At 39.4% G+C, this 27,131-nt stretch overlaps 1 protein-coding gene across 1 annotated transcript in view; it reads right to left on the bottom strand.

Annotated features, from left to right (window-relative positions):
• The window catches only part of SPIDR (scaffold protein involved in DNA repair), a 305,726-nt gene that overhangs the window by 14,254 nt on the left and 264,341 nt on the right, over positions 1-27,131 (bottom strand). Inside the window, exons 13-14 of the mRNA XM_075213492.1 lie at positions 16,770-16,913; positions 11,494-11,553 (exon numbers count right to left, since the gene is read on the bottom strand). Of these exons, the coding sequence (XP_075069593.1) occupies positions 11,494-11,553; positions 16,770-16,913 (204 nt within the window). The remainder of the gene's footprint in view (positions 1-11,493; positions 11,554-16,769; positions 16,914-27,131) is intronic.

Below are 27,131 nucleotides of genomic sequence, written 5' to 3'. Positions count from 1 at the left end.
ACCCCTCCACACACTAAAGCTAGGTACACACTACACAGTTTTCATCCAATAATCGGCTAAATCAGCCGACATACGACCGCTCGTTCAAAAGTCGGGTCAGTGTGTGCAGTGGCACGATGGTCGAAAGTCTGCCCAAATGGACGATTGTCGCCTCATTTGGTTGGTCGTACCGTTTAATATTTTCGTTCCAATCTCGTTTCCGCTGTGTAGTGTGTATAAACTTCCGACCGATCCACAACAGTGAGTATGAAATTACAGTCATTGCTCAAGACAACATGGCTGTAAAAAGTTGCTAAAGGGAGGTCCGCTCTTCCCTTTATCGTCCTAAACAAGGCTAGTGTGTATGCAGTCCATGGACCGAGCGATCGGAACATCGATCACATGTAAAATTGCTCGGCATAAAAAGTTGGTTGAAATTTCTGTAGTGTGTACCCAGCTTAAGATTAACCTACAGTATAATCTAAAATTTGCTATGATTTGCATCTGAAAGTGAACCAAATATCGCTGCTTCATGAAAGACTGCAACATTACATGTAGCAACATGTAAGGAACAGTATCATTTCAGGATAAGGACTTGTGAAAGATAATTGCTTTAAATTCTAAATATGAACTCAATATTATACCTAGTATTTGTCTTCACCACAAAGCTCTATATTAAAAGGGAGACTCCCCCCCAGATCCTAACTTATGTACCATAAGTAGGCAACAGGCAACCCTCTGGAGGCTTAACTGCAGTCCCCCTGATCAAAAGTATTTTCCCTTTTGACATGAAAGTGCCAGCATGGTGCTTTTATACAGTCTGTCCTGTAACAGAACAGAATAGTTTTCTCACTCACTGCCGGCATTATTAGATTGCATGAACATGTTGCTTTGATACTAGGATGTCATAATGGGCTCATCATAGCAAGAATGGGTGAGGTGGTACTTCTACTCAGTGTAATAAGAGGCCCCTTGGAGTAACTGGGGGCCACAAGAGTTAGCTTCCTACAACAAGCAGAATGTTGGGGGCCTGCTGCACAGGAGCCCACAATTTATCAGATACACAGCTCACTGTCAGTTCTCCTCTCAGACAGCATGAGAAAATCAGCACTACAACATAAAAGGATTGGACTGCGTGGCTGACGGAACATTCACTTTGTGCTCTCAGCAAAAAGGCTCAGCCATTCCAAATTCTCCTGGCTTGTCTGACGGGAGGATTGACCGCTGTAGAGGTGGTATCTGATGAACAGTGGTGACCCCAGACACTGGTGCCCTGCAGTTCTGATAGCTGAGGGGTGGGGATTGCTATAATATGAGTTGATTAGTCGGACTTAAACCGGCTATATGGACAGAGGTCATCACAATAGGTGACTCCTACATTCTGCAAATTTAAGAGACATTTTTCCCTTTGAATATGTTGTGTGACTCTTGGAAGAAAATAACTGCATATTAAACATCTACACTAAAAAATGTTTATTCACATGAAAGATGTCAGCAACAAGTATTTCACAGTCCCAGAGGGCACATTCACTTGTAGAATATTGTACTTTACTTATCACTATCCGAAGATCAATGCTTTGTGGTTTCTTAGGAAAAGAGGTTAAAAAAATGAAAGGGAAAAAATAAATTAAATAAAAAGTCATAAAACTAGTTTAAAAAACATCTTAATAGCAAGTTGAACCTACATAATTACCAGAGGCAGGCTGGGCTGGGGGGCAGGGGCCGGTCCCACAGTGGGCTACCTTGGGCTGGGTCACCTGCATTTTTTCCCTTTAAAATAGGCTGCTGTGTCAAATCTTGCCCCCCCCCCCCCTTTCCCCGGCTAAAATATGCCAACCCTCCCCGGATAATCACTGAACCAAAGCAACTCACGTTAACATTTTTTACAAACTGCTCCCACTCACAGTTCACACAAAACAAATTGTCAGTCATACCAGATCATCACCTGTCTCCTTACCCCCTCCTTTCTTTTTTACCTTGACACCGAAAATAATGTCCTTCAACTGAATATTAATAACATAAAGACAAAGCACCATATATATTCCCTATACCTACCAGAACAGGAAAACATTTTCTCCACTATCTAATGGGGTCTGGGGGGAGCGCAGAGCTGGGAAGCAGTTGGAATCAGCAGATCAGAATTGTAACCTGCTGGCTCCTGTATACTTGCTGCCCACAGTGTGTATGTGTGCAGGGAACACCTTTTGTTGACCTACTGAACTAGGTGCAAAGGTAACATATTGCTTACTGCTAAATCATCATCAACAATTTGTTATAAAGCGCCAGCAAATTCCGTAGCGGATTACAATTGGGGACAAACAGTAATAAACAATACTGTGTATAAACAGACAAAGAGGTAAGAGGGCTTTGCTCTAGATGGTTTTTTTCTAGGAAATGCAGGATGCATAAATGCCAAAAACGGCCAAAGTCACCACCGAAGTTCTGTACCCAACAAAGGAATCCCATGTGTTCCAATTTTCCTAGGACAGTCCCCCTTTCTCCACCTGAAATGTTTAACTTGCTTAACTTCCCACAATTAAGACTTCTCATGTACCCAAACTAACAGGGAAAGTGAGACAAAGCCTCTATTAGCGAAACGCTCGTCGGCTTGACACCCGCCTCCAGCTCTCTGATTATATGCCTCGTTCTAACTAAATGACGCTATTCTATGAAGTATCAGGGGACTTAGTGTGGGGCCATGTCTATTCCGTGTTAGGACTTTATAGGACAGTCCTCACGAAACAAGGTGAATAAACTGGATACGATGCACCCGATTATAAGCACTCAATACCGACACTGTTACCCTCATGTCCATCTGATACATAGACTCCATTTTCTCATTAGTGTGCATTCATTCATATCAGTATGGATATGCTGCTTACAGGCATTGAACTATAAGTACATCTGCAGGAGCCAGACTTTAAAGGGTTTATATAACTTATACAAATATCCCTTTTAATTTATTTCATTTAATCCCTGGACTAAGCTTAAGAGTTGAAATCGGATACTATTTGCATATCAGAGGCAATAAGGAGACCTTCTATATACACCAATTAGGTAGATTTTATTACAATTATACATTGTATGAGCTATGAGGCGCTATCTAGCAGTTTTTTCTGCTAGTTCTATCAGCATAATCCTTTGGTTTACATTACCAGTTTTACTTTTTTAATATTTCGCTAATTTGTCTCTTCATTAAATACAATGACATTATTTTAATGCATACAAATAAAAACACGATGTATATTTTGTCTCATGGGTTCCTTGAGTGCCCCTTATATACACACCCGCCTATAAACGTTTACCTTATGGAGGGACCTAAAGGGAGTATTGGGAGGATTTAATGACCTGAATCAACTTCTAGTAATCTGAGCGTCACAGTTTTTTATTTCAAAATTAGGAGAGCCCTATCTAAACATGTATCTGTCAAATAGTGTATCTTCGTGAGACATATGGAGCAATGAGTTATCCAAAAAAAGTAAATAAGGCCACTCTGGTGAACATTACTTTCTAGGCAAATTAATTTTTTAGAATCATTGTTTTACCGTTCCGCTCCTGTCTGTGCTTTTCAGTCATGTGTTTACATCATCAGTCAGAGATGATTATTGTACTGTCGTTAGACATGATACAGCTCTACAAATGTTTCCACAAGGCAGCTTTGTGATGTTAAACAATGGCAACAAAAATAAACAAACCTGTCTAATGACATAAAAATATGACTGAAACTGAAAGAAGACGTAGAGACAAAGGTCTAGTCTGCACACAGAAGGTGACCACATTACCCCAATAGACTTTACCAGGAAAAGTGTTTCAAAACAAGCACTGCTTCTAGGTTAATTCAATTTACAATATAATGTCTTTTATAAGCTTAATTAAATGTTGTTTATCAGTTATACAAAATGATTTAGGGGTCAATGGCTTAATTTAAAGCTCTAAATTTATGTGTGTGTGGAAATAAAAGCTACACAATATAATCCAATTGGATAAATAAGCTACTATGTCGCCCTCAAAAAATCAGCTCAATCAATTTGTGATCTGGCAGTGATACAAATATGATTGTATGGTTACCTAATGTTTATGTATGTGAGGTCACTGTATGACCAGATCGCATCACCTCTCTGCTGGTGCTGGGGCCAAATATCTGAATCTAAGCAAACCTGAGCTTCCTGCGTGTGGTGAAGAGTCCACATTGTCCTCTGTCTTACCACGCACACCTTCATCACAATACAGTTAACAGCTGGCTGACACACACAGTCACAATGAGCAGACTGTACATGTTATCTTCCAAGAATCATATTATTAATATTAAATCAATTAGCACAGAAATCTTTAGCTAAATCGAAACTTGCTCCTATACTAGTCAGTGTCTCCCCCATTTTCCTGTTTGGCGCTAAATGCACAAATACAAACACCCAATAAAACAATAGATTTTTCATCAAAACATAATGAAGACATTGCTTTTATTCCTGTCATGTGACTGAGAATACCAGTGTCTCTATGACTTGACAAATAGCAGATATTTTATTACTAAAGTCTATCCAAGCAAACACAGCCCAATGTGTCCCTTACAATAAAACAGCAAAAATAAGAAAATGACACCAGCCCTATGCACAGGCATATGAAACAGTAATCCCAGCTGAGTATGCCTTTATTGTAACCATATCCCCAAGAGATGGAAACTTGGGAAGCTTTCATCTAGAATTAACACACTGTCAGAAGGAGCAAGATCTGTTAGAGCCCATATTTCTTCCACCAGGATTCCTGCAGGACCAAACTAGAAGAATAACTGTTTTCTCTCAACTATCTTTTACCTGCTGCAATATGTGTTTTGTAAAATTCATACTGTACAAACACAGAGACACATAGGTTATCTTAGGCAGGCGGTCTCAAGCTGTGATCCCTAAGGACTTTAGTGGAGATCAAAACGCACTTCTACAATCTCCCCCCTGCAGAGATCGGCTGTCTACTCTTTCTTTCCCTGTGGAGTGCTGAAAACTTATCATTCTTCAGATCTGCCTGATACATGTGTAAATGAATGGGTTGTGTGGATGGATGTACAGAACGAAATTTATTAAACTCCACCACTGTTAACTCAGTAGCAGTATACACATGGCCAGTGAGAGTTTGTCAGCCTGTAGCTTTCCAACTGTTGTAAAATTCCAAATGCCATTGTGCCAGTGCCTTTGTCTCATAGAGCATGTTGTAGGTCCGAGCAGTGATCTACTTCAGAGAGCCCTGTCAGCAAGAGCATGCACAGGGGCCAGAGCATGCAGAGTAAAGCCCCATTTACAGTTCTGGTACTGAAAGCCCAAATAAGATGTCACAGTGCATGGACCAGCTCCCAGGGATGCTCAGAATAGCAAGTGTTGTTCCAGCATTAGTCCTGCCACTGGTTATACAACAGATGGGGCAGCACGGTGGCTAAGTGGTTAGCAGTCCTGCCTTACAGCACTGGGGTCATGAATTCAATTCCCGACCATGGCCTTATCTGTGAGGAGCTTGTACGTTTTCCCCGTGTTTGCGTGGGTTTCCTCCGGGTGCTCCAGTTTCCTCCCACACTCCAAAAACATACTGGTAGGTTAATTGGCTGCTAACAAATTGACCCTGTGTGTGTCTGTCTGTGTGTGTTAGGGATGGGGCAGGGACTGATGTGAGTGAGTTCTCTGTACAGCGCTGTGGAACTAGTGGCGCTATATAAATAAATGGTAATAATAATAATCCACTGTTGCCCTACAAACCTGAAGTTACAAACAGGCTGTCAGGGCATGCTAGGGTCAGTTCTACAAAGGTTGGAGAGCAACAGCTTGCCTACCTCTGCTCTACAAACTTGTACTTCCTTAAGGGCCGACAGGGAATGCTGGGACTTTTGATACCACGACTGCTGTAGAGTCACAAGTCGCTCCCTTTTATCTCTTTTCTAAAGTAATCCAAGATGCCAGATTGTGAGGTCACCCGTGATGTAAAACAGTTAATTAATTATAGACTTTAATGCATTTTGAATTCAGTGGGAAATTGTTTCTTGAGGGCACTGTAGATTTAGCACTGCTGGGAAAATATGTGAGCCATGTGTTACGTTACGCAGTGGGAGAGAAAAGCTGAAATCAGTTCCGTCTGTGTGTGCAGCTTTTTAACATTTTCATCTTGTTCCCTGCACAATCCCAGGGATGATCAAACATTGCTGTGTTGCCCTCTTCTTTACTGGGTCTTGACAAATTAGAAACTCTGACTAAAATGCAACTTTACAACAATGAAGGAGGAGTTAAAGTTCTTTCTATTATAAATAAGCAATAATTCTATGTATATAGTGCTGCATTTAACCTTATTTTTAAAAATATTTATTTTAATTAACAACTATAATATGAGAATCATTGAACACTACAGGAAAAGAATTAGCGATTTAAAACACTAACTTTTAAAATGTCACCACTAGCCCCAACCCAACCCCCTCCCAGCACAGCTATCAGTTGGTAACAAGTAGCCAGTAAGAGTCTTTCATCAGTTACACAGGTTGGTCCCACATGCCAGGATGAGCTAGACTAGGACTAATCAGTACGATTCATCCTTCTCACTTAACGGCTCCAGCTACAGAGACAGGAAGGCTGTTGTGAACACAGACTGGCCACAAGATAGATAAGAGTTGTCTTAAGAACAATAGCAGCAGGGGATTGTCGTACTTTGGCAACTTTCAAAAACAGGGAAAAAAATTGTCACTGTCAGCTAAGTGTGAAGATTTAGATTGCAAGCTTTTAAGACTAATTGGTATGGTGTCATCATCACTGATACATTAGTGGAAAAATGAGATGAGGTCCAGCCATTCAGTACTTGGGGCAGGGCAGCAGGAACAATTCAGACATCGTCAGTGGATGACAGCACACACAGGCCATTTGCGTCTGTCTGAGGTCATATTCTGCACTTATTTACCAACATGTCAGATGATCACATTTTTATTGGCATTTAGGGAGCACATTCAGCAATATTAGGCCAAGTATCATTCAAAAACAATAAAGCTGTTTGCAGAGTGTAGCAACATTGTTTCAACAAAGTAAAAAAACAAAACCAAACAGTAGCTTGTTGGAAGCCTGCCCAGCTATAATGCAATGACTAGGGAAGGAAGGGTTTAGGAGAGTCCAGATTAATATCTTTTCAAACACATTTGATACATGTCAGCTGAAATCTTCACTACACAAGTAGATCAGGTTAGAAACAATTTAAATATATGCTCTGTGTCCCAACAAATAACAATAGAACAGTCCTCTAGTCATCTGCTGGAGTAGAAGCTATTTGTTCTAATTGTGCAGAGCTGCCTTTCAACCATAATTTTTGTAGCGGTATTTTTGTATTTATTTATTTTTTATTATAGGTTTGTCTGTCTGCTATCATAATAAATCTATCTAGTACAACAATGGAAGACTGACCATGTTTGGCAATGTAACTTTTTTACATTAAAAAGCTATTTTAGAAGGAAGCCAAAAGGTAGAAACACATGAGCCTGCAACTATGTACCCCCTCCAAGGTAGTCACAATTATGCTAATTGAACTAGATCGTCTTCTGAAGTCTTCAGGACATTGTGGTATGTGACTGCTGATTGACTCTGTGAGGTCAAATAAAAAGGCACATGTTCTATCTAGATGGTTTACAGCACTGCTGAAAAATAAGGACCTCTAATCTCTCTCTTTCTGTTTTCCCTAATGTGCAAAGTCAAGAACGGTCTAAAAAGCGATTGCTCTTCAGGGCCCCCATAGCTAAACATAAATTGTACTGAACACCAATTTCACTTAGTGAAAACATTTGCATTTACAAAGAGCTCACCTCAGGGTTGAGTATGAGCCGATCATGTGGCACTCCACCCTGGATGACCTCTTCAGCAGGGTAAACCCTTTATAGCTGCCAAGTTCCCCAACTGCATCTAGATAACACTGCAATGTAGCCTAAGACTGCTACCACTTTAAGGTTTTCATTAAACATAATTATGTGCAATACAAAAGCTGGTGTTTACTTGTACAGATCTTTTGATCAGCTGTCCACTGGATCACATGTGCAATGTCTGTAGGACAAATGATTACTAAAGGTGTTAACTGTTCATGACTTACAGGTCAGTGTTGGTCTTTACAGGACTGTTTTTACCATCAAACAACTGCACAATATTTCGATTCATACAACTCTCAGTATCAGTTTTTATTCTGTGTGCTGGATATATAAACATCATCACTTACATTGTTCTGGGGGCATGATGTAGTATGTGTTCTTAATCTGTGTATATGGTAACTGCACAGTATCACTTAAAAAAAAGTCCACTCTGGGTGTTTAAATGTACAAAATAGACTAAAAAGGAAAACACATATCCTATGTATGATAGTTATTATTATGTACACTCACATGTGTAGCAGCATCTTCATATGAAGGGACTTAGGCCCATGTAGTCATGCTACTGGGTGTGTATGAAAATACTTTATAAGTATGTGAACATACTTTACTGCCCTTATGTGCCAGGAGTGTACATTAAGTGTCTCATGTATGTTATATACTAAGAAAGATACACTGCTTGACAACACAAGGGGCCTGATTCATTAAGGATCTTAACTTTAGAAACTTCTTATTTCAGTCTCCTGGACATAACCATGTTACAATGCAAGAGGCGCAAATTAGTATTCTGTTTTGCACATAAGTTAAATACCGACTGTTTTTTCATGTAGCACACACATATCTACTTTAAATTTCAGTGTACAAATAAGCTATCAAGTATTTGTGTGCTACATGAAAAAAACAGTATGTATGTATTTAACGTATATGCAATAAAATACTAGTTTGCACCCCTTGCATTGTAACATGGTTTTGTCCAGGAGACTGAAATAAGAAGTTTCTAAAGTTAAGATCCTTAATGAATCAGGCCCAAGGTTGTTATATTGCTCAACATAGGGCTATACAGCTGGTCGAACAGCTGTATGTTCTACATTGGACACAGGGACCTACTAATGCTGGTCATGAGACTCTATTATATGCTGTATACCATGGTGTGTTCTAGCAAGTCTATGTGGCTATTGCCGTGTACAAGATGCAGTCATTGTTGCCAATCATTCTATGTTACAATGCTATTTATAAGTATATTTGTGTAAGAAAGATGCATTATAGGACATATTTTCAACATAGTCCTGAAATAGACAGAATTCATGCTGTTCCTGGTATCATTTTCTCCACCTGCTGCAGGAAAGTAAGGTATACTTACCCATGTCATACTCCAGGATTTGGCAGCTAAGATTCAAGGCCACATACCCTAAATCTAGGCCAGTAGATAACCACAGGCTGCTGTCATTTTCAAAACACCCTCAACACTTGTCCTCCGACATGTCTATAAGGGCAGGTTCAAGGCCAAGGAGTAGGATTACTAAAAATAGTGTTTAGCAACGGTTTGAAACTTCCGCACAGTTCCACAAATTTGTGGCGGTTTAGTGCTCCAAACCGCGATATTTACTATAAGGAGGATTGAGGCTTGAATGTAAATCCACAGCTGGTGTGTAGCGGTTTTAAAACACCTAAACCAAAGGAAACTTAGTCAAAATCTCCAAAAAACTGCCAGAAAAAGACAGCTTTCTTAATACTTGCTTCTGATAGGCTAGTTAGCTCAAACATGCTGTTGGAGATATTTTGCTATTCATGACATAAGAGGCGGCACCATTGACATATGAATTATTGTGGCAATAAGTATTTATTGATAAAGGGAACAAAAATTAATTTATAATTAACTTATGGAGGCAATCTTTATTTTGAATTATAATAAGGGGGCAGTATTATTGTATTAATATATTATGGGGACAATATGACTATATAATTATATTAAGATGAAATAATATTTGATTGCTAACTGGAGCAATAACTATTTATGATGGGAACTTATTCATTATGGGGGCAATATTCATATTGCCTATGTGTGGAACTACAAGTGCCAGCATGCACATGGAAGCAAGTGTAAGCCGGTACTTGTAGTGCCATATACGTGTTGACCTATCACAAATAATTAGTGTTCCTGTTAGCAATCAAAAATTATTTCCCCTTAATATAAATATATAATCTTATTGACCCCATAATCATCATTATCATTTATTTATATAGCACCACTAACTCTGCAGCGCTGTACAGAGAACTCACATCAGTCCCTGCACTATTGGGGCTTACAGTCTAAATTTCCTAACACACACACAGACAGACAAGGATCAATTTAATAGCAGCCAATTAACCTACCAATATGTTTTTGGAGTGTGGGAGGAAACCGGAGCACCCGGAGTAAACTCACGCAAACACTGGGAGAACATACAAACTCCTCTTAAGGATAAGGCCATGGTCGGGAATCCATAATATAATAATACAACAATATTGTCCCCTTAATATAATGAAAAATAAAAAATTGCCCCACAATTTAATTTTAAATTTTGTGCCCATAATCAATAAATAACGATTTCCACAGTAATTCATAAGTCAATAGTGGCTCCTTTTATGTTATGAATGGAAAAATACCTCAAATCGCATGCTGTCTGAGCAATCTCACCTCTCAACCACCTCTTTCGCATTGGCTGTTTTGCCGGTGGTTTTCCGGCGATTTGTCAAACCGCTGCTTAGTTAACCTGATTGTTTGTATTTTATCATGCTAAAAATCGGTATGGCGATTTATAATGTGGTGCTTTATAAAACTTTAGTTTTCATGCTGTTTAATGGCAGCTCGTTCGTTTTTATTATTTTTTTTAAAACAAAGGCGAAAAGCTGGTGGTTTCAACAAACCGTCCTTTATTAAATCTAGCCCCAAATGTGCATTGCTTAGGTTCACTCAGGGGGTTGAAGGTGCCCTAACTACAGTGAACTGAATGCAGTTATTCCGGTCATCACAATACTGACTGAAATCTTGACAAAAGTGCCCAGACAATTATGTGCATAACGGTTTTGCTTGTTTTTTAAAAGAAAAAGTAAATAATTGCTAGTATTCATTAGTAATACACAGATAATGTCACTAAGCGCTTTCTCCAACAGTCACCGTGAGGAACACTGCTAAACAATTCAATGAAGAGGGAAATGAAAAGGACAGAGTGCATGGAAATACAAATGTATCTGGAAAATCATCATAAGAATTCCTGATAATACATCCCAGGCATGTATTGTACCTATGGAAAGCTGATATAATGATTACAAAAATAAAGAAATATTTAAATATTTTACACTCATGCATATACATGTTTAAGTTCTCCCTAACACATGACCGTGACTAGATAAAGTACAATATACACCCCTTTAAAATGTAAGAAAATGTTTACTTACATGCAAAACATAGTTTCAATTGAACATAACTGTAAGACTGCATTTACTAGGGTTAATTAAATCAAGGTGTCAATAACAATGTATGACATTCCCTGAGGGTGTCTTGTGAAGGCTGTATTTTCATGTATTGCTCAATTATAAAAGTACTAAGTGATTGGCCCACACTTAGACTTAAACCACCAGCTCTCTGGAGCCAACATGTGAAACATTACCTCAGGCCTCACATAGATCATTGTCGCCCAAAAGCTGCATCGCTGATTGAGAACAATCATCTGGAATGAAATATCATAAATAATTATTAACCAGCAGGGGAAACAGAGCAGACATAAATGACCACATACAACAGAAAGATAACTAAATGTATTAGCCTAAATGTGCCTATTTATTTCATTTTAACAAATAAGGTAGATTACGGAAATATCAGTCTACTACTAAACTTGTCATACAAGTGTGTGTGTGTTTGTGTGTGTCTCTGATTCTACCTGCTGTGTGATATGTATGATTTGTAACAATAAATGATTGTAAAAATGATGAATATGATTTATAATACAAATAGTAAACTTGATAAATACAGTGAGACAAATTGGTGAAAAGCAGATACATCATAAAAATAGTTTGGAATGGATTCCTAATGAGCCATGATAACAACAGTTTGACTATAGTATTCCTGCAGGCTGGTGTCTGACATAAGGCATGGCAGTGTTCCACAAGCATTGTAAATGATTTACTGACCACTGCTATTGAAGATTACAAGTTGTAGGTCACTATTTTAAGCAACATTATTCAGGGTCCCACAATTAACACAGATTAGGGTCCTTAAATACTCCTAAAAGCGACACACAGTTCATAGCTCCCAACTGTCCTGATTTAGGCGTAAAAGTCCCAAAGTAGAGCAGTGGTGAATGGGTGCCGCACGCACCGGCTCCTGGTACACAAGTCATTGTGGTGGGCCATGGAAGCTCCCCAAAGTTATATGTCCACCCCCCCTTCTCATGCATGCATCGCCACGTACATTGTCCCAATTCCCCAGCTTGAAAAGTTGTGAGGTGCTCATAGCTACATGTGATCAATCAACCACAATGAGAATGGTGTGAAGTGTTAATTTTTCTGTTTTTGAAGTGCTGTGGGTCATACACTCAGGATAATAACTCTTAGACAACACACATGTAACATCTAGAAGTGCTGTGGGTCATACACTCAGGATAATAACTCTTAGACAACACACATGTAACATCTAGAAGTGCTGTGGGTCATACACTCAGGATAATAACTCTTAGACAACACACATGTAACATCTAGAAGTGCTGTGGGTCATACACTCAGGATAATAACTCTTAGACAACACACATGTAACATCTAGAAGTGCTGTGGGTCATACACTCAGGATAATAACTCTTAGACAACACACATGTAACATCTAGAAGTGCTGTGGGTCATACACTCAGGATAATAACTCTTAGACAACACACATGTAACATCTAGAAGTGCTGTGGGTCATACACTCAGAATAACAACAAGATACATGTACATCTAGAAGTGTCGTTGGTCATACACTCTTTTCTATTTTCCTAGAACCCTAATGTGTACAAGAATTACAGCGGGTGAAATAAGTATTGATCACATCAACATTTTTCTCAGTAAATATATATTTAATGTGGCTATTGTAATGAAATTTACACCAAATGTCAACAACCACCCTTGCAATCCACACATGCAAAGAAATCAAAACATTTAAGTTTTGTGTAATAATGTCAAATGACACAGGGAAAAAGTATTGAAAACGCTTCCTGAAATGTATTTAATACTTTGTACAAAAGCCTTTGTTGGTAATGACAGCTTCAAGATGCATCCTGTATGGAGAGGCTAGTCACATGCATTGCTCAGGTGTGATTTTACCCCATTCTTCAACGCAAATAGTCTTCAAATCTTGAAGGTTCCATGGGCTTCTTCTATGAACTCTGATCTTTAGTTCTTTCCATAGATTTTCAATTGGATTCAATTCAGGCGATTGTCTGGGCCATTCTAGCAGCTTTATATTCCTTCTCTGAAACCAATTGCAAGTGTCCTTGAATGTGTGTTTGGGATCATTGTCTTGCTGAAATGTCCACCCTCGTTTCATCTTCAGCATCCTGGTAGATGGCAGCAGATTTTTATCAAGAATGTCTCGGTACATTTTTCTAATCATCCTTCCTTCAATCATATGCAGTATGCCAGTACCATGTGCAGAAAAACAGCCCCACACCATAATGTTCCCATCTCCATGGTGTTTTTGGTGTTATGTGTAGTACCATTTTTCCGCCAAACAACGGTGTGTATTATGGCATCCAAAGAGTTTAATTTTGTTCTCATCTGACCCCACTATATTCTCCCAGTATTTCACAGGATTGTCCAAATGTTGTGCAGCAAACTTAAAACGAGCTTCAACATATTTTATCTTCAGCAGGAGTCTTGTGTGGTGAGCGTGTATACAGGCCATGGCGGTTGAGTGCATTACTTATTGTTTTCTTTGAAACAAGTGTACCTGATAATTTTAGGTCTTTCTGAATCTCTCTACAGTGGTTCTTGGACAACTCTTGTAATATTTTTTTCACTCCTCTGTCAGAAATCTTGCGAGGTGCACCTGGTTGTGGCCGGTTTATGGTGAAATGATGTTCTTTCCACTTCCAGATTATGGCCCCAACAGTGCTCACTGGAACATTCTGCAGTTTAGAGATCCTTCTGTAACCAATGCCATCAGTATGTTATGCAACAATAAGGTAGCGAAGGTCTTGTGAGAGCTCTTTGCTTTTATCCATCATGAGATGTATTTTATGTGACACCTTTATATAGGCCATCATGAACCAGCTGGAAGGATTGCTTTCTAATTGCTGATAGATTTCAGCTGGTGTCTTGGCTTTCTATGCCTCTTTGCACCTCCCTTTCTTCATGTGTTCAATACTTTTTCCCTGTGTCATTTCACATTATTACACAAAACTTAATTTACGGACATCTATGGTTTGATTTCTTTGCATGTGTGGATTTGCAAGGGTTGTTGCTGACATTTGGTGTAAATTTCATTACAATAGCCACATTAAATATATATTTACTAGGGATGTGCACCGGTCACTTTTCGCGTTTAGGGTTCTGGGTTCTGATTACCTTCAGGTTTTGGGTTCGAATGGGTTTTGCCAAAACAACCCCCTCAAGGTTTCGGGTTCTGATTTTTTTTAGAAAAAGCATAAAAACTGCTAAAAATCCAGATTTTATTTTTTTTTCACTCCTATGCTATTATTAACCTCAATAACATTCATTTCCACTCATTTCCAGTCTATTCTGAACACCTCACAATATTGTTTTTAGGCCAAAAGGTTGCACCGAGGTAGCTGGATGACTAAGCTAAGCGACACAAGTGGGCGGCACAAACACGTGGCCCATCTAGGAGTGGCACTGCAGTGGCAGACAGGATGGCAGTTTGAAAAACTAGGCCCCAAAGAGCACATAATGCCAAAAAAAGAGGTGCAAGATGGAATTGTCCTTGGGCCCTCCCACCCACATGTTGGGGAAATAGGACATGCGCACTTTAACAAACCAATCATTTCAGCGACAGGGCCTACAAAACTGTGGCTGAAATGATTGGTTCGTTTGGACCCCCACAAAACGAGCTGGCAAAGAAAAAACCCCTGCTTATTGCAGCTTTACATAAGCTACATATGGCAATACATTTGTTGTCCGGATTGAGATAGAAATAATTCCAGACCGAAAAAGGGTGGATTTATTGGTCTTCTGCCCAGGCATGACGATGGGCTTTTTCATCCCATGGACAACAACTGTTTCCCCCCCTGGTGCCTCATTTAAGCAAACCACATCAGCATCCTCTTCGTCAACTTCCTCCTCAGCGCCAGCTACATCAATATCCTCCTCCTGGTGTACAACATTGACACCTTCATTATCAAAATCTGGAACTGCACTGTGGGTGATCCTTCCAGCATATGCAGAGGGCGTGCTGCAAATGGTGGAAGGAGCCACCTCTTCCCGTACAGTGATGGGAAGGTCAGGCATCGCAACCACCAACACCCTTGGACTCTCCTTGGGGATTTGTGATGCCATGTCTTTAGAAGGCAGAGTTGTTTGCTGTGGTTTTGATGACAGCTTATCCCTCTTAAATTTTCTAGAGGGGGGGGGAGGAGGAGGGCTTAGATCGTTGTGTGAAGCTGAACCACTAGTCATGAACACGGGCCAGGGCCTAAGCCGTTCCTTGCCACTCCGTGTCGTAAATGGCATATTTTAATTTCTTTTTTTTGATCATTTGGCTTTTTGGATTTTACATGCCCTCTACTATGACATTGGGCATCGGCCTTGGCAGACGACGTTGATGGCATTTCATCGTTTATGTCATGACTAGTGGTAGCAGCTTCAGCATTAGGAGGAAGTGGTTCTTGATCTTTCCCTACTTTATCCTCCAAATTTTTGTTCTCCATTATATGCAGCACAAGAGAGCGTACCCCTAAACCACACACACTCGGCAAAGCCTTTACAAATTATATGCAGCACAGGAGAGTACCACTGGACTGGAGTTATACGGCTGTACCATTGGACTTATACGGCAGGATCAGTGGACTGGACTTAAGCAGCACAGGACAGAACCACTGGACTTATGCAGTACAGGACACCACCACTGGACTTTTGCAGCACAGGACAGCACCATTGGATTTATATGGCTGTACCACTGGACTGGACACAGGACAGCACCACTGGACTGAGCAGGACAGAGCACAGGACAGCACCACTGGACTGAGCAGGACAGCACCACTGGACTGAGCAGGACAGCACCACTGGACTGAGCAGGACAGCACCACTGGACTGAGCAGGACAGCACCACTGGACTGAGCAGGACAGAGCACAGGACAGCACCACTGGACTGAGCAGGACAGAGCACCGGACAGCGCCACTGGACTGAGCAGGACAGAGGACACCACCACACACCCTCCCTCTTCCCTCTCCAATGCCAGAGTGAAGATGGCGGCGGGAAGCGGGGAATAAAATGAATCCGGATCTCGCGAGATCCGACGGCGGGATGATGACGTTTTGCCTCGTTCTGAGTTTTGCGTCGGGCGGGAATACCCGAACAGGGCTCGGATCAGCACTGTTCGGGGGTGTTCGTATTTCAAAAATCCGAACCCGCTCAGCCCTAATATTTACAGAGAAAAATGTTGATGTGTTCAATACTTATTTCACCCGCTGTATATTAGATGACACAATGGTAGAATACAATAATATAGCATCAACTAAATAATTACTACACAAATTGAAGTGTGTAAGAATGTTAACTGTCTACATATGGACATATTTACTAACAGTTAAATATATATAACGACTACATATTATGAACTGCTTTACAGAGATTATTTAATCATTCACATCTTTTATCATATATTGTGATTCCTTGCTCCATATAGACTATAATGGAGCTGTTTAGGTGAAGCACAATGAATGCTGGAGTGGTGCTTACCTGTAATATATTTCTGAGACTGTGAATTACAGGAGGCAGGTAACGGGGTGACATTGCATCTTCTGCTCTAATACTGTTATCTCCCCCTTCATGACACACAGCAAGAACATAACAGAAGCTGGGAGCAGGCAAGTTGTCCAGTACCTGGAAGAAAGTCAGTAAAAATGTTAGTGTAAGTAAATGTAATGACACAAATGGACAGTGATGAATTCCACATGTGAAAGGATATTCTTCCCTCATAAACTCTTTTTCTGTAATGTGTTACTTTTATATTTGATATAATTAGAATAATCACTTTCAATCTTGCTGCCTAGAATCCCATAGTCAAAATCCATGTCATAAACCTCATATTGGAAACAATGTAACCTTCTACAGTCATTGAATGATGTAAATCAGATCACGGCTGCTGTGCAGACATCAAGGCTACATGTGATTTAATGAGTAATACTTAGCCTTGCACTCCCCCCAAATATGTTGCATTGATGCTGCGTACCTCGATGAACCGCCGGCTAGCACAGATCTCCACAATGAGGGAACAGTCTATCAAGTAGCAAACAACAACCTGGGATTTAATTTTCCTTAAATGCTGGAGCAGTTCAGCATCATAGTGTCTTCTTACTAAGCTCTCAGTCAGTGGATCACCACCATATTACACTGACAAACCATTTCACCGTTTTGAAAAAGTGTTATCAGCTGGTCAAGCATTAAAACAGCCTTATCTAATTAATTTAGAGGGGGTGTGGTATTCATGGGTTTATTTGTGTTTTTTATGGGGACAGGGTGGGTTACAGCTCATTTGGTGCTGGAATATATATAGCAAGTTAAGAAAAAAAATATATATTAGATGGGGGGCAGGAACCAGTTTTGCCAATCTTGTGGTCCCACCTAATCACTCATTACCAAGACCACAGCTTCTGGAATACAAACAGAGGCCACCGTGTTTTCTTTCACTAATCTGCAGCATACTGCCATATTAAGAGGAGGCCCATCTCTAACTAAGAAGGGAGAAATAAGGTGACAGCTTTGCAGAGTTGCACGGATTAATACACAAGCACAGGGTCAGTGATGTCATAGGAACTCGAAGGAATGCAGTTTTAGCTTTCTGTCCTCTAAGAGATTCCATCAGGACATTGTCAATCATTATTCTGTACTATATTATTCCATACAGTGAGTGCAGTGCTGAGCAATGCACCACAGGAAGACATATCCTTGTAGGGTTTCAGAAACAAATTAAAAATAATAATAGACATTACTTTACTTTTTTTTTATGTGCAATTAATATTATAGATCACTGAATCCTGTGACCACATAAAAGTGAAAGGCTGTTGGCAGAGATCTTTTATTCCTAATGGATAGAGAATTGATGACAACAGAACTCAACAATTATAAGTGATCGCATCATTTATAAAGATGTTCATGAGTTTATAAATATATTAAAATCACTTGTGTATTATATATAAAAAAGTCCTGACATTTGTCACAATACACTTATAAGATGAAAGTATTGGTGCACTCATTTAACTTAAAAATATATAATATTTACTAGTATTTTATGAATACTGTCTACCCCTGAGTGTTGATAAAAAAGATTAGATGCCAATGTATTAAATGAGTTTACACTTGCTTTATATCAATGTCAGCAGATACACAATAAAAGCTGTTCAATATGCAAATATTGATGTTTTAGGCAGTGAAAATACCAAACAACTGACAAGCTATGACACTTCAATCTTCTGCTTATATTTTAGGGCTTTAATTAATTAGCATACAGCTCTTCAGGATGTGCTGGGAATTACATCCAGCATCACATGAACCCCTATACTTGATATAAACAACTGGGAGTTAATTAAAGTCTGGAACATTAAATTGCTCTGGATTAACGGAAACAGCTGCTTGGCCATTAATATTTGTTCCTTGCATGGGAAATTCTTTAAATATAAAAATATGTTCATACTGAAAAAGTAAGAATATCTTCTTAAGATTTAGGACTTCTCGAAGTAATATAACTAGTAACGGTATCATTTTTTTATACACCCATAATTTAACTCAAAAAATACTCCCATACTCAGTAATATCTCAGAGTCATTCTTCGTGTGATTTACATGCCAAGTGTGTTTAAAAGAAAGAAATGTATTGCTTGAACTTTATAAAAAAAATATCTAAAAAATATATCACACAAAAAAATGAGCATTTTGATCTATGTCTTGGCACCTGCACATAGAACCAGTTTTTTTTCCAACAAAAAATAAAATTGTAGATTCACGATAGTTACAGTGAAGATCTTCGTTTCATGCAAAAACTCCAGTGAAAATAAAGTGTACTCTTTCTGAATCATGTTAACCCATTAAAATGTATCTAATTGTTTTATCAGTAAATAAATAAATGCTCTGTAAATGGATACAGTATTACAGACTAATACCTAAGTTTAGTAATATGATAAACATTACCAAAACAAAAAGCTGACTTTCAGTAACTTTCGTATTTCCCACCTATTCCTCCAGAGTTATTTTTCTATTTAAGGGAGGCTTTAAATGCTTGTTCCGTCACTTCTTCTCCTCCTCAAGGTTCAGGGCCGGTCCATTCCTTTCTCCAACCAGTCACTTATTCATCATTTCTACAAACTGTACCATGCCCAAACATCTCACGTTATACATTCCCTCCAACCTACACTACATGGCCAAAAGTATGTTAACACCTAGTTACATGACACCGGTGGCAAAGTAACATGGATGATGTTCGTGAGGCCTTGTATTTGAAATTTTGTGTGTTTATCTCAGCACTAAACATATGCTATTTATACCATTTAATCTGTGGGGATCAGGGCCGGACTGGCCATCTGGCACTTCTGGAAAATGGCCGATTGTCAGATGGGCCGGTCCGCATGCCCGCGGACGGAGAGTCAGTGACTGCCGCCTATGCAAGTAATCACATGGGACGGCACCATGTGACAGGTGCCGTCCCATATGATTACTTGCATAGGCGGCAGTCACTGACTCTCCGTTTGCTGACCAGCGCGCAGGAAGTAGGTGCTGCTGCTGCTCAGGATCAGATGTGACAAGGTAAGTGTCTGTGTGGCTAACAGCGTCTAATAGTGTGTCAGGTGTGGCTAATAGTGTGTCAGGTGTGGCTAATAGTGTGTCTGCGTGGCTAATAGTGTGTCTGCGCGGCTAATTGTGTGTCTGCGCGGCTAATTGTGTGTCTAGTGTGGCTAATATTGTGGCTAATAGTGTATCTGTGTGACTAATATTGTTGCTAATAGTGTGTCTATGTGGCTAATAGTGTGTCTGTGTGGCTAATAGTGTGAGTGTGTGTTTGGCCATGTTCATATAGTGTGCGTGTGTTGTGCGCATGCAGTATTTTAAAATAATATGTGAGGGAAGGGAGGATCTTAATATAGTGCGGTAGGTAGGCTATTTAATGGTGGAGTGTAGATGGGGGCTAATTATTTAAGGTGAGGTGAAGGAACCTTTAATTTAATGCTGGGGTGGTTTAGGGCTATCAATTGAATATGGGGCTGATTTTGGGGGGGAGGGCTATTTATTAAATGTGAATATGAATTATTGCCGGGGATGGTTATGGAAAATGGCTATATTTATTAAACTTTAATGCTATTTAATTTATTGCTGGGACTGTTTGGAGGGAGGCAAATATGTTTTGAGTAAATGGGTATACTGTTAATTTAATGTTGGGGCTGGTTGGAGGGAAATAGGTCTACTTATTAAATGTGATTATTGTGGGGACTGGAGGGAGGTCTAATTATAAAACGTGAGTGCTATTGTTTTAATACCGGGGGGCTGGTTGGAGTTTTCTAAATCTCATGTACCCATTTTTTTTCCAAAATAGGGCGTCCAATATTCCAGGATCAAGACAAGTGGTGAAAGTGACCAAGACAGGTAGGAGAGAGCAGAACAGTCTGCCAACTGTCCTGAATCTGGTGGGGCAGTCCCGAACTTGGGTGACTGTCTCACTTAGTCAGGATTTGGTCCGACTGCAAGGACAGTTGGGAGGTATGTCCCACTTCACAACGTACTGCTTGTGAAGGCAGAGCTGTGTGCTTCTAACAGTAGTGCCCATTTATTTGTCTAAAATGATAACCATGTTAGGGGCCCTGTTGTCTTAAATACCTTGGGCTTTAATTCACCTCTGGTTCGGGGAAGGGATCCGATAGCTGCACCCAGTTCCCGGACAGGACACAAACTGCAGAGCAAGCAGAGGAGCTCTAAGTATCATAAGATTTGGCAATCTTGTGAGACAAAGAGCTTCCCTGCTCACTCTACAGGAAGTTCCCACCCTTATGGATATCAGCAGCGCCAGAAGCATAGATAAAAAGAGTGGGCTGGGGGTGTCATAATGTGCCTGGGGGGATGGCGTTATGTGGCATGGAGGGCATCATAAATGTAATGTGTTATTATAATGTATGTATCAATGCCCCATGTTGGCCACACCCACAACACAATGTAGTCACACCCTGTTCGGCGCTGCCGCTGTGCGGCGGCACATATTTTCTTTCCTGCTGGAACTGAGGTGGGCCTGTGTACTTTAAATGCCAGGGCTGATTTTTAGTCTCAGTCCGGCCCTGGTGGGGATGATGTCGACATTGAGTATTCCAACCCCCAGGCTACATCTAAACGGTTCGTAATTTTGCTTTTGCTTTTAATTTAGCCAACTGCAGTGGGGAAGGATCTCAGTGAAGCGGTAAGTCTGACTTGCAGCCGGCATTCCAAATCATCTCAAATGGGGTTGAATACAGGGCTCTGTGTAGGTCAGTTAAGTTCTTCCACAACAAACTCTGGAAAATATTTTTGATGCACCTCGCTTTATGCACAGGGATATTGTCATGATGAAACAGGAATGGGCCTTTCTCAAATTGTTGACACAAAGTTGAAAGCACACAATTCTTTAGATTGTTACTGTATTCTGTAACAATAATATTTCCTTTCACTGAAACTAAGGGGTCCAGGTCAAGCTGTGAAAAACAGCCCTAGACCATTATTCCTCCTCCTCCAAAATTCACAGTGGCACTACGCGTTTGAGTAGCTAGATTTGTCCATTAGTTTGCCAGATTGTGTATTTCATCACTCCAGAGAATGAGTTTCTAGTTCTCAAGAGTTCAGTGACTGTATGCTTTCCTTCACTCTAGTTGACATTTGGCATTGCACATGGTGCCCTGAGTCTTAAGGGTGGCTTTACAGCGATGGAAACCCAATAGATATTGCTGACGTGTTGAAAAGGTGGTATCCTATGACAGTTCATGTTGAAAGTCACCGAGCTTTTCAGTATGACACACACTATTGCTATTGTTTGACTATGAAGATTTCATGGCTATATGCTTGATTTTATGCATCTCTTAGTAAAGGGTGTCACTTAAATGGCCAAACACACTAACTAGAAGGGGTGCCTGCATGCTTTTGCCCATATAGTGTAACACCTTACAACCAGGTACAATATTGCTGGTCTACTCTCATCACAAATACAAACACTTATTTCCTAAATTGTAAGCTGAGCATTATTATTGCTTATTTAGTTGAGCAAAGGTTAATTTGGTTGTGAAATTAAGAGGAACAACTGGAGGAGAAAATTATGTACTGTGTGAAATGGGCCATGCTGGAAAGTCTTTTTATAAGTGGAGTTACTCAAATTATATTTTCCTAATTGCTCAATAAAACAAAAATGCATACATAATGTATTCCTCTGTACAAATGCGCAATTAATATGGAAGTTGCCTTATTAATGGTTCTACTGATTAAATTAAATATTATACAATGACTGTAATGTCCCCCTACTGGCCAAATTACCGTGAGCACCAACGTTACATTTAATTTAAAATACAAACCAATGACCAAGAATCTCAGAGATGGAAGTACTCATATTTCATGCAATCCTTCAGATTTACTTGGAAATCTGTTCAATATGTACTTCAACTTCCCCTCATACACCTCATCAAGAAATATTCACGCCATCTTAGATCTGTTCAACACGTCCTCTCACTTCTACCTTCAAGACTTCTGTGCTGCTCCCCACTTATGGAACTCCCTACCCCACCTATTTATATTCTCCCGCTTCATAAACTGTGACCTACCCTACCCCCACCTGATACTTCTCCCTGTGGATACTACCAGCTACCGTCCCAACTTCCACTTCACGTCCCACTAGCTCCTAGTGTATCATCATTAACCTCTCCCTCTTTAACCTCTCATGTTGACATGCCTTGCCCGACAAACGCTACTTGTTCTGTTATATATATTATGGATAATTTGTTTTTTTATATATGTTATACCGTCTTTCCCGCACTGTATTTTGTAGAGTTTTATAGATAAATTACATCAATATAGACGTTTTAAATATGTTATTGAATCGGAAAATATTAATTCATACAGGTTCTGCTTGGATGTGAAAATGTTAACATGACAGCTACAAATTAATGTGTTGGAATATGCTCTAACTCCTTCAGGGCTCAAAATTATTTTCACGTTAATGAACAGGACATTTGGCTTTTATCCTACATTGGTTTCACCTTAAAAACCATTTTTCTATTTCTTAATTTACTTCATTGAATTGTATAATATTCTTTTTAAATAGTAATATATTTTAATTTGATGTGTAGTACACTTAATTCTTTCTATAGAAATTCGAACAAACCCATGAAAATCACCTATCATTGTGTTTGTGACACCATTGGATGTACATTTTTATCAATAAGTGAAATATTTTAAGTATAAAACATAACATTTCTTTTGTGTGTAATAAAAACATAACTGTATCGGGAAAAGAAAGTGCTACTGTGCATTGCAACAGAACTACAGAATAGAAGCTTCTTACAGAAAAATAATCAGCTTTTAATTGTTCTGGTAGCGGTTATCATGTTAAAAAATGTAGGCATTCGTTTGTAATACCGTGCCCATTTACAGATCATTTATTTTCTGACAAAACAATTAATACCTGTTACTTTTTACTTTATTTCGGTTGGGATGTTTTATGTCCAGCAATATGCCACAGCATCCTTCTATTAAATATTTCCTCTGTTGGTCAGAGTTTCCAGCAATAGATAATTCAGGAATTTCCTGAATCACTGCATCATTACCATGCTTAAAATATACCTTGTATGTCAGCTAAACTGATCAAAACACATGAATGTACCAAGCAGAACCACACGAAAGCTGTATTGTTTGCACATTTCAATACCATTTCAGAGAAGAGGGCTGTGTCTGATATTTCCAAATAAAATAACTGCAGCTCACTCAGCAAGAAAGATTATCTTAATGTTGACCACACCAGGTAATTATATAATTTGTAGGCATTTCTTCTTTTTGTTATAACACTGAGCAATATCTGGCCATTATCCCTACATTGCCAGCAATACCTCAGCATGTGTTGCCAGGCTCAGTCAGTCTGGTGGCATATTGGAAGATAACAGGAATATACAATACACACATGAACTCTTGTATTGGATTCATACAGATGCATTTAGTGTGTCGTAGATCTCACGGATGGCCATTAAATTTACATTTTGATCTAAGGAGTGAATTCAATTGGGCGCGTTACTTAAAACAGTAATACGCCATGCGCACTATTACCGTTATTACGGTAATAGTGAGCGTAAATATCGTTATTACGGTAATAGTGTACGTACATACAGTTATTACGGTAATAGTGAGCGTAGATACATTTATTACGATACTTTCAATGCTGGCTTTTTGCTCGCAGCTCCCTGGCAATAGCTTTAATGTGGCGGTACTTCCAGGGGGAATTGAATTCCCCCCTAAAGGTCAGTAATCATAATTTCTACATACACTCCTGAGTATATATGCTAATATTCTAAGAGCAGTTATATCTGAGATAATAGCGTGTTCATAGAAGAATATTTTTTCTATGGACATATGCTGGACACTCAGTCTAAAGTGGTAAATGACAGCCTAACAAGTACAGCTACTTAACGAGGGTAACAAGGGTATATACAATTTCACAAGAACCTTTCCATATGTATTTGTAAATGTTGTGAAGTGCCTTTAATATCACATGCATTTATTTTACAGCTAGATGCCCTTAAAACTGTTGTTTTGTCACAGAAGGTTGTTGGGCCGTCATGTTGACACAAAAAAGTGCTTTTACTCTCTAAAATACACATTTATTACAATGTTCCAAGAACTTTTTTTTAGTTAAAAGGGATCTCCTTTCTGAGGAATACAGTATACTGTTTCCACGTAAGTGTTACAATTTATGTGTCTGCTGCAGGAGGTCGGCCAGAATCATCTCTGACTCCCTGTTGTGGAAATGATATCAGCTACAACAAAAACAACAATATTGTGTAGGCAGAGAGTATGAGTACAGGACACCATCAGAGAACTGTAATCACCTATAACATGAACTAGGCTTCATATGGTCTTTGTACATGATAAGTCTGCTATCAGTATACAATGAATTATCTTTAGTACACAAAAACAGTGTACACACATGGGGGCAATATTAGAAAAAAATGGAACAAATGGCGGCTACATGATACAGAGCCACAGCCTTAATTAGGGGATAAGTGAACATGGGGTGAATGTCACAGCAACTCAAACTAAATTGAATGAATGATAATTGTGTAGTATAAAGTATCCTTTCTTCCGTTTGAATAATATTTGCTCTAATATGCAATGCAATAAAACGCATAAAGGATATCACAACATACCACATCATTACCACATGCCCCCTTCCCCTGAAAAAAATAACTCAAACACAAAATAGAGCAGAGCTGGTATGTAAATGATCACACCATAAAATAGCTGTACTGAAGAAAACAAACAATGTCCTTGGCTCATATCACTGTTTCCCTGCTCTACCCTAATCTCATGTGATAAGGATATGGGTACATTGTCAACTATACACTTTTTCCTGTACTTTCCTTTGCTCAGTCTTGCAGAAAGGGCACAACTGAGTAGAAGCTGAAGACATGACTATAGAGAGAATATAGAGCTCCAGAATTCCAACATAATGCTGCAGATGCTAAGGCCCAGGACCTGACTTCCAACTACAGTGCCCCAAACCTTTTTAAAGTATTTATGATTATATATTTATTTTTTTTACTATAAACTTATCTTTACATACTTTGCTTATGCCAGTACAACTTGTAATAAACAAACCTTTAATATTTTAAAAAAATATTATATTCATACTACACATAAGGAGAACTTGGCTGGCGACTTTGGGTCTTTTGAGAACCAAGCAATGCCACAAGCAAAACTATTTTTATAAAATATTTGTGATAATGATAATATTTTTTCTATAGCCTAGACAACACGGATTACGTTTATGTCTTCCTAAACTTAGCGGATGTCATTACACCCAATCTTATAGTACAAAGACACTGTAGAATAGTGATCGACAACCTAAATTGACATATTCAGTTGGTTAACACTTTTAACCAACCAAGTAATAGCTATTGGTTTAGCACACTAAAGTGAGAGAGGGAAAGAGGGAATGAGAGGCAGAGTGAGAGAGACTACTGATTTCTACTCTCAAATCTGTTACCCGACGTCAACCAGTGCAAGCCTGAATAGAGCCGCTATTGGTTTAGCACAGTGTTTCCCAAACCCAGTCCTCAGGGCTCCCCAACAGTGAATGTTTTCCAGATCAAATGTGACATAATTAAGACCACCTGTGGATCTGTTACAATGTGTCAGTCAGTAATGAATACACCTGTGCTCCAGCAAGGAGATATGGAAAACCTGCACTGTTGGGGAGCCCTGAGGACTGGGTTTGGGAAACCCTGGTTTAGCACACTAAAAGGGAGACAGGGGGACTACTGCTTTCTACGCTGAACTATGTTACCGGCGTTAACCAGTGCAAGCCTGTATAGCGTCACCTACACACATCAGAGGCAAGCCTTTAGTGTGCTAAACCAATAGCGATGGAGATGGCTCTTAGTGAATTAATATTTAATTGAAAGTGGTCATTATCAATGTTTAACAGAGTTGCTTCTTCCCCTTAGTGGAGCCCCAGGAACTACCGACTGAAGCAGTGTTTCTGTGAAATGGGTTCTAGATCTTGATTACTTGGCTGGTTAAAAGTGTTAATCAGCTGAATATGTCTTGTCTGACAGGGGGTGTAACCCCATGAACCAATAGAAAGCTGCATGCTTACTGTTTACGGCTTCCAATTGGTCCAGCATCACACTGTCATAGACTGAACTTATGCTGTTCTTGGGACTCCACTAAGGGCAAGGAGCATCTCAGTTATACTTTAACATGTAACTAGGAGTGTTCCTTAAAGCTGCATTGTCAATGATGTCATTGCACAGGTTTTCAGGTGGCTCAAGCTACTATGTGAGCCATACATTAATAGATCAATTTGGTGTTCATCGCTGTTTTGATTTGCAAGGTT

The sequence above is a fragment of the Mixophyes fleayi genome, chromosome 5, assembly GCF_038048845.1.
Source record: "Mixophyes fleayi isolate aMixFle1 chromosome 5, aMixFle1.hap1, whole genome shotgun sequence".
In the NCBI taxonomy this organism is placed as follows: Eukaryota; Metazoa; Chordata; class Amphibia; order Anura; family Limnodynastidae; genus Mixophyes; species Mixophyes fleayi.
The sequence above is the reverse complement of the archived record's forward strand: the minus strand, read 5'-3'. Positions and strand labels throughout refer to the sequence as shown.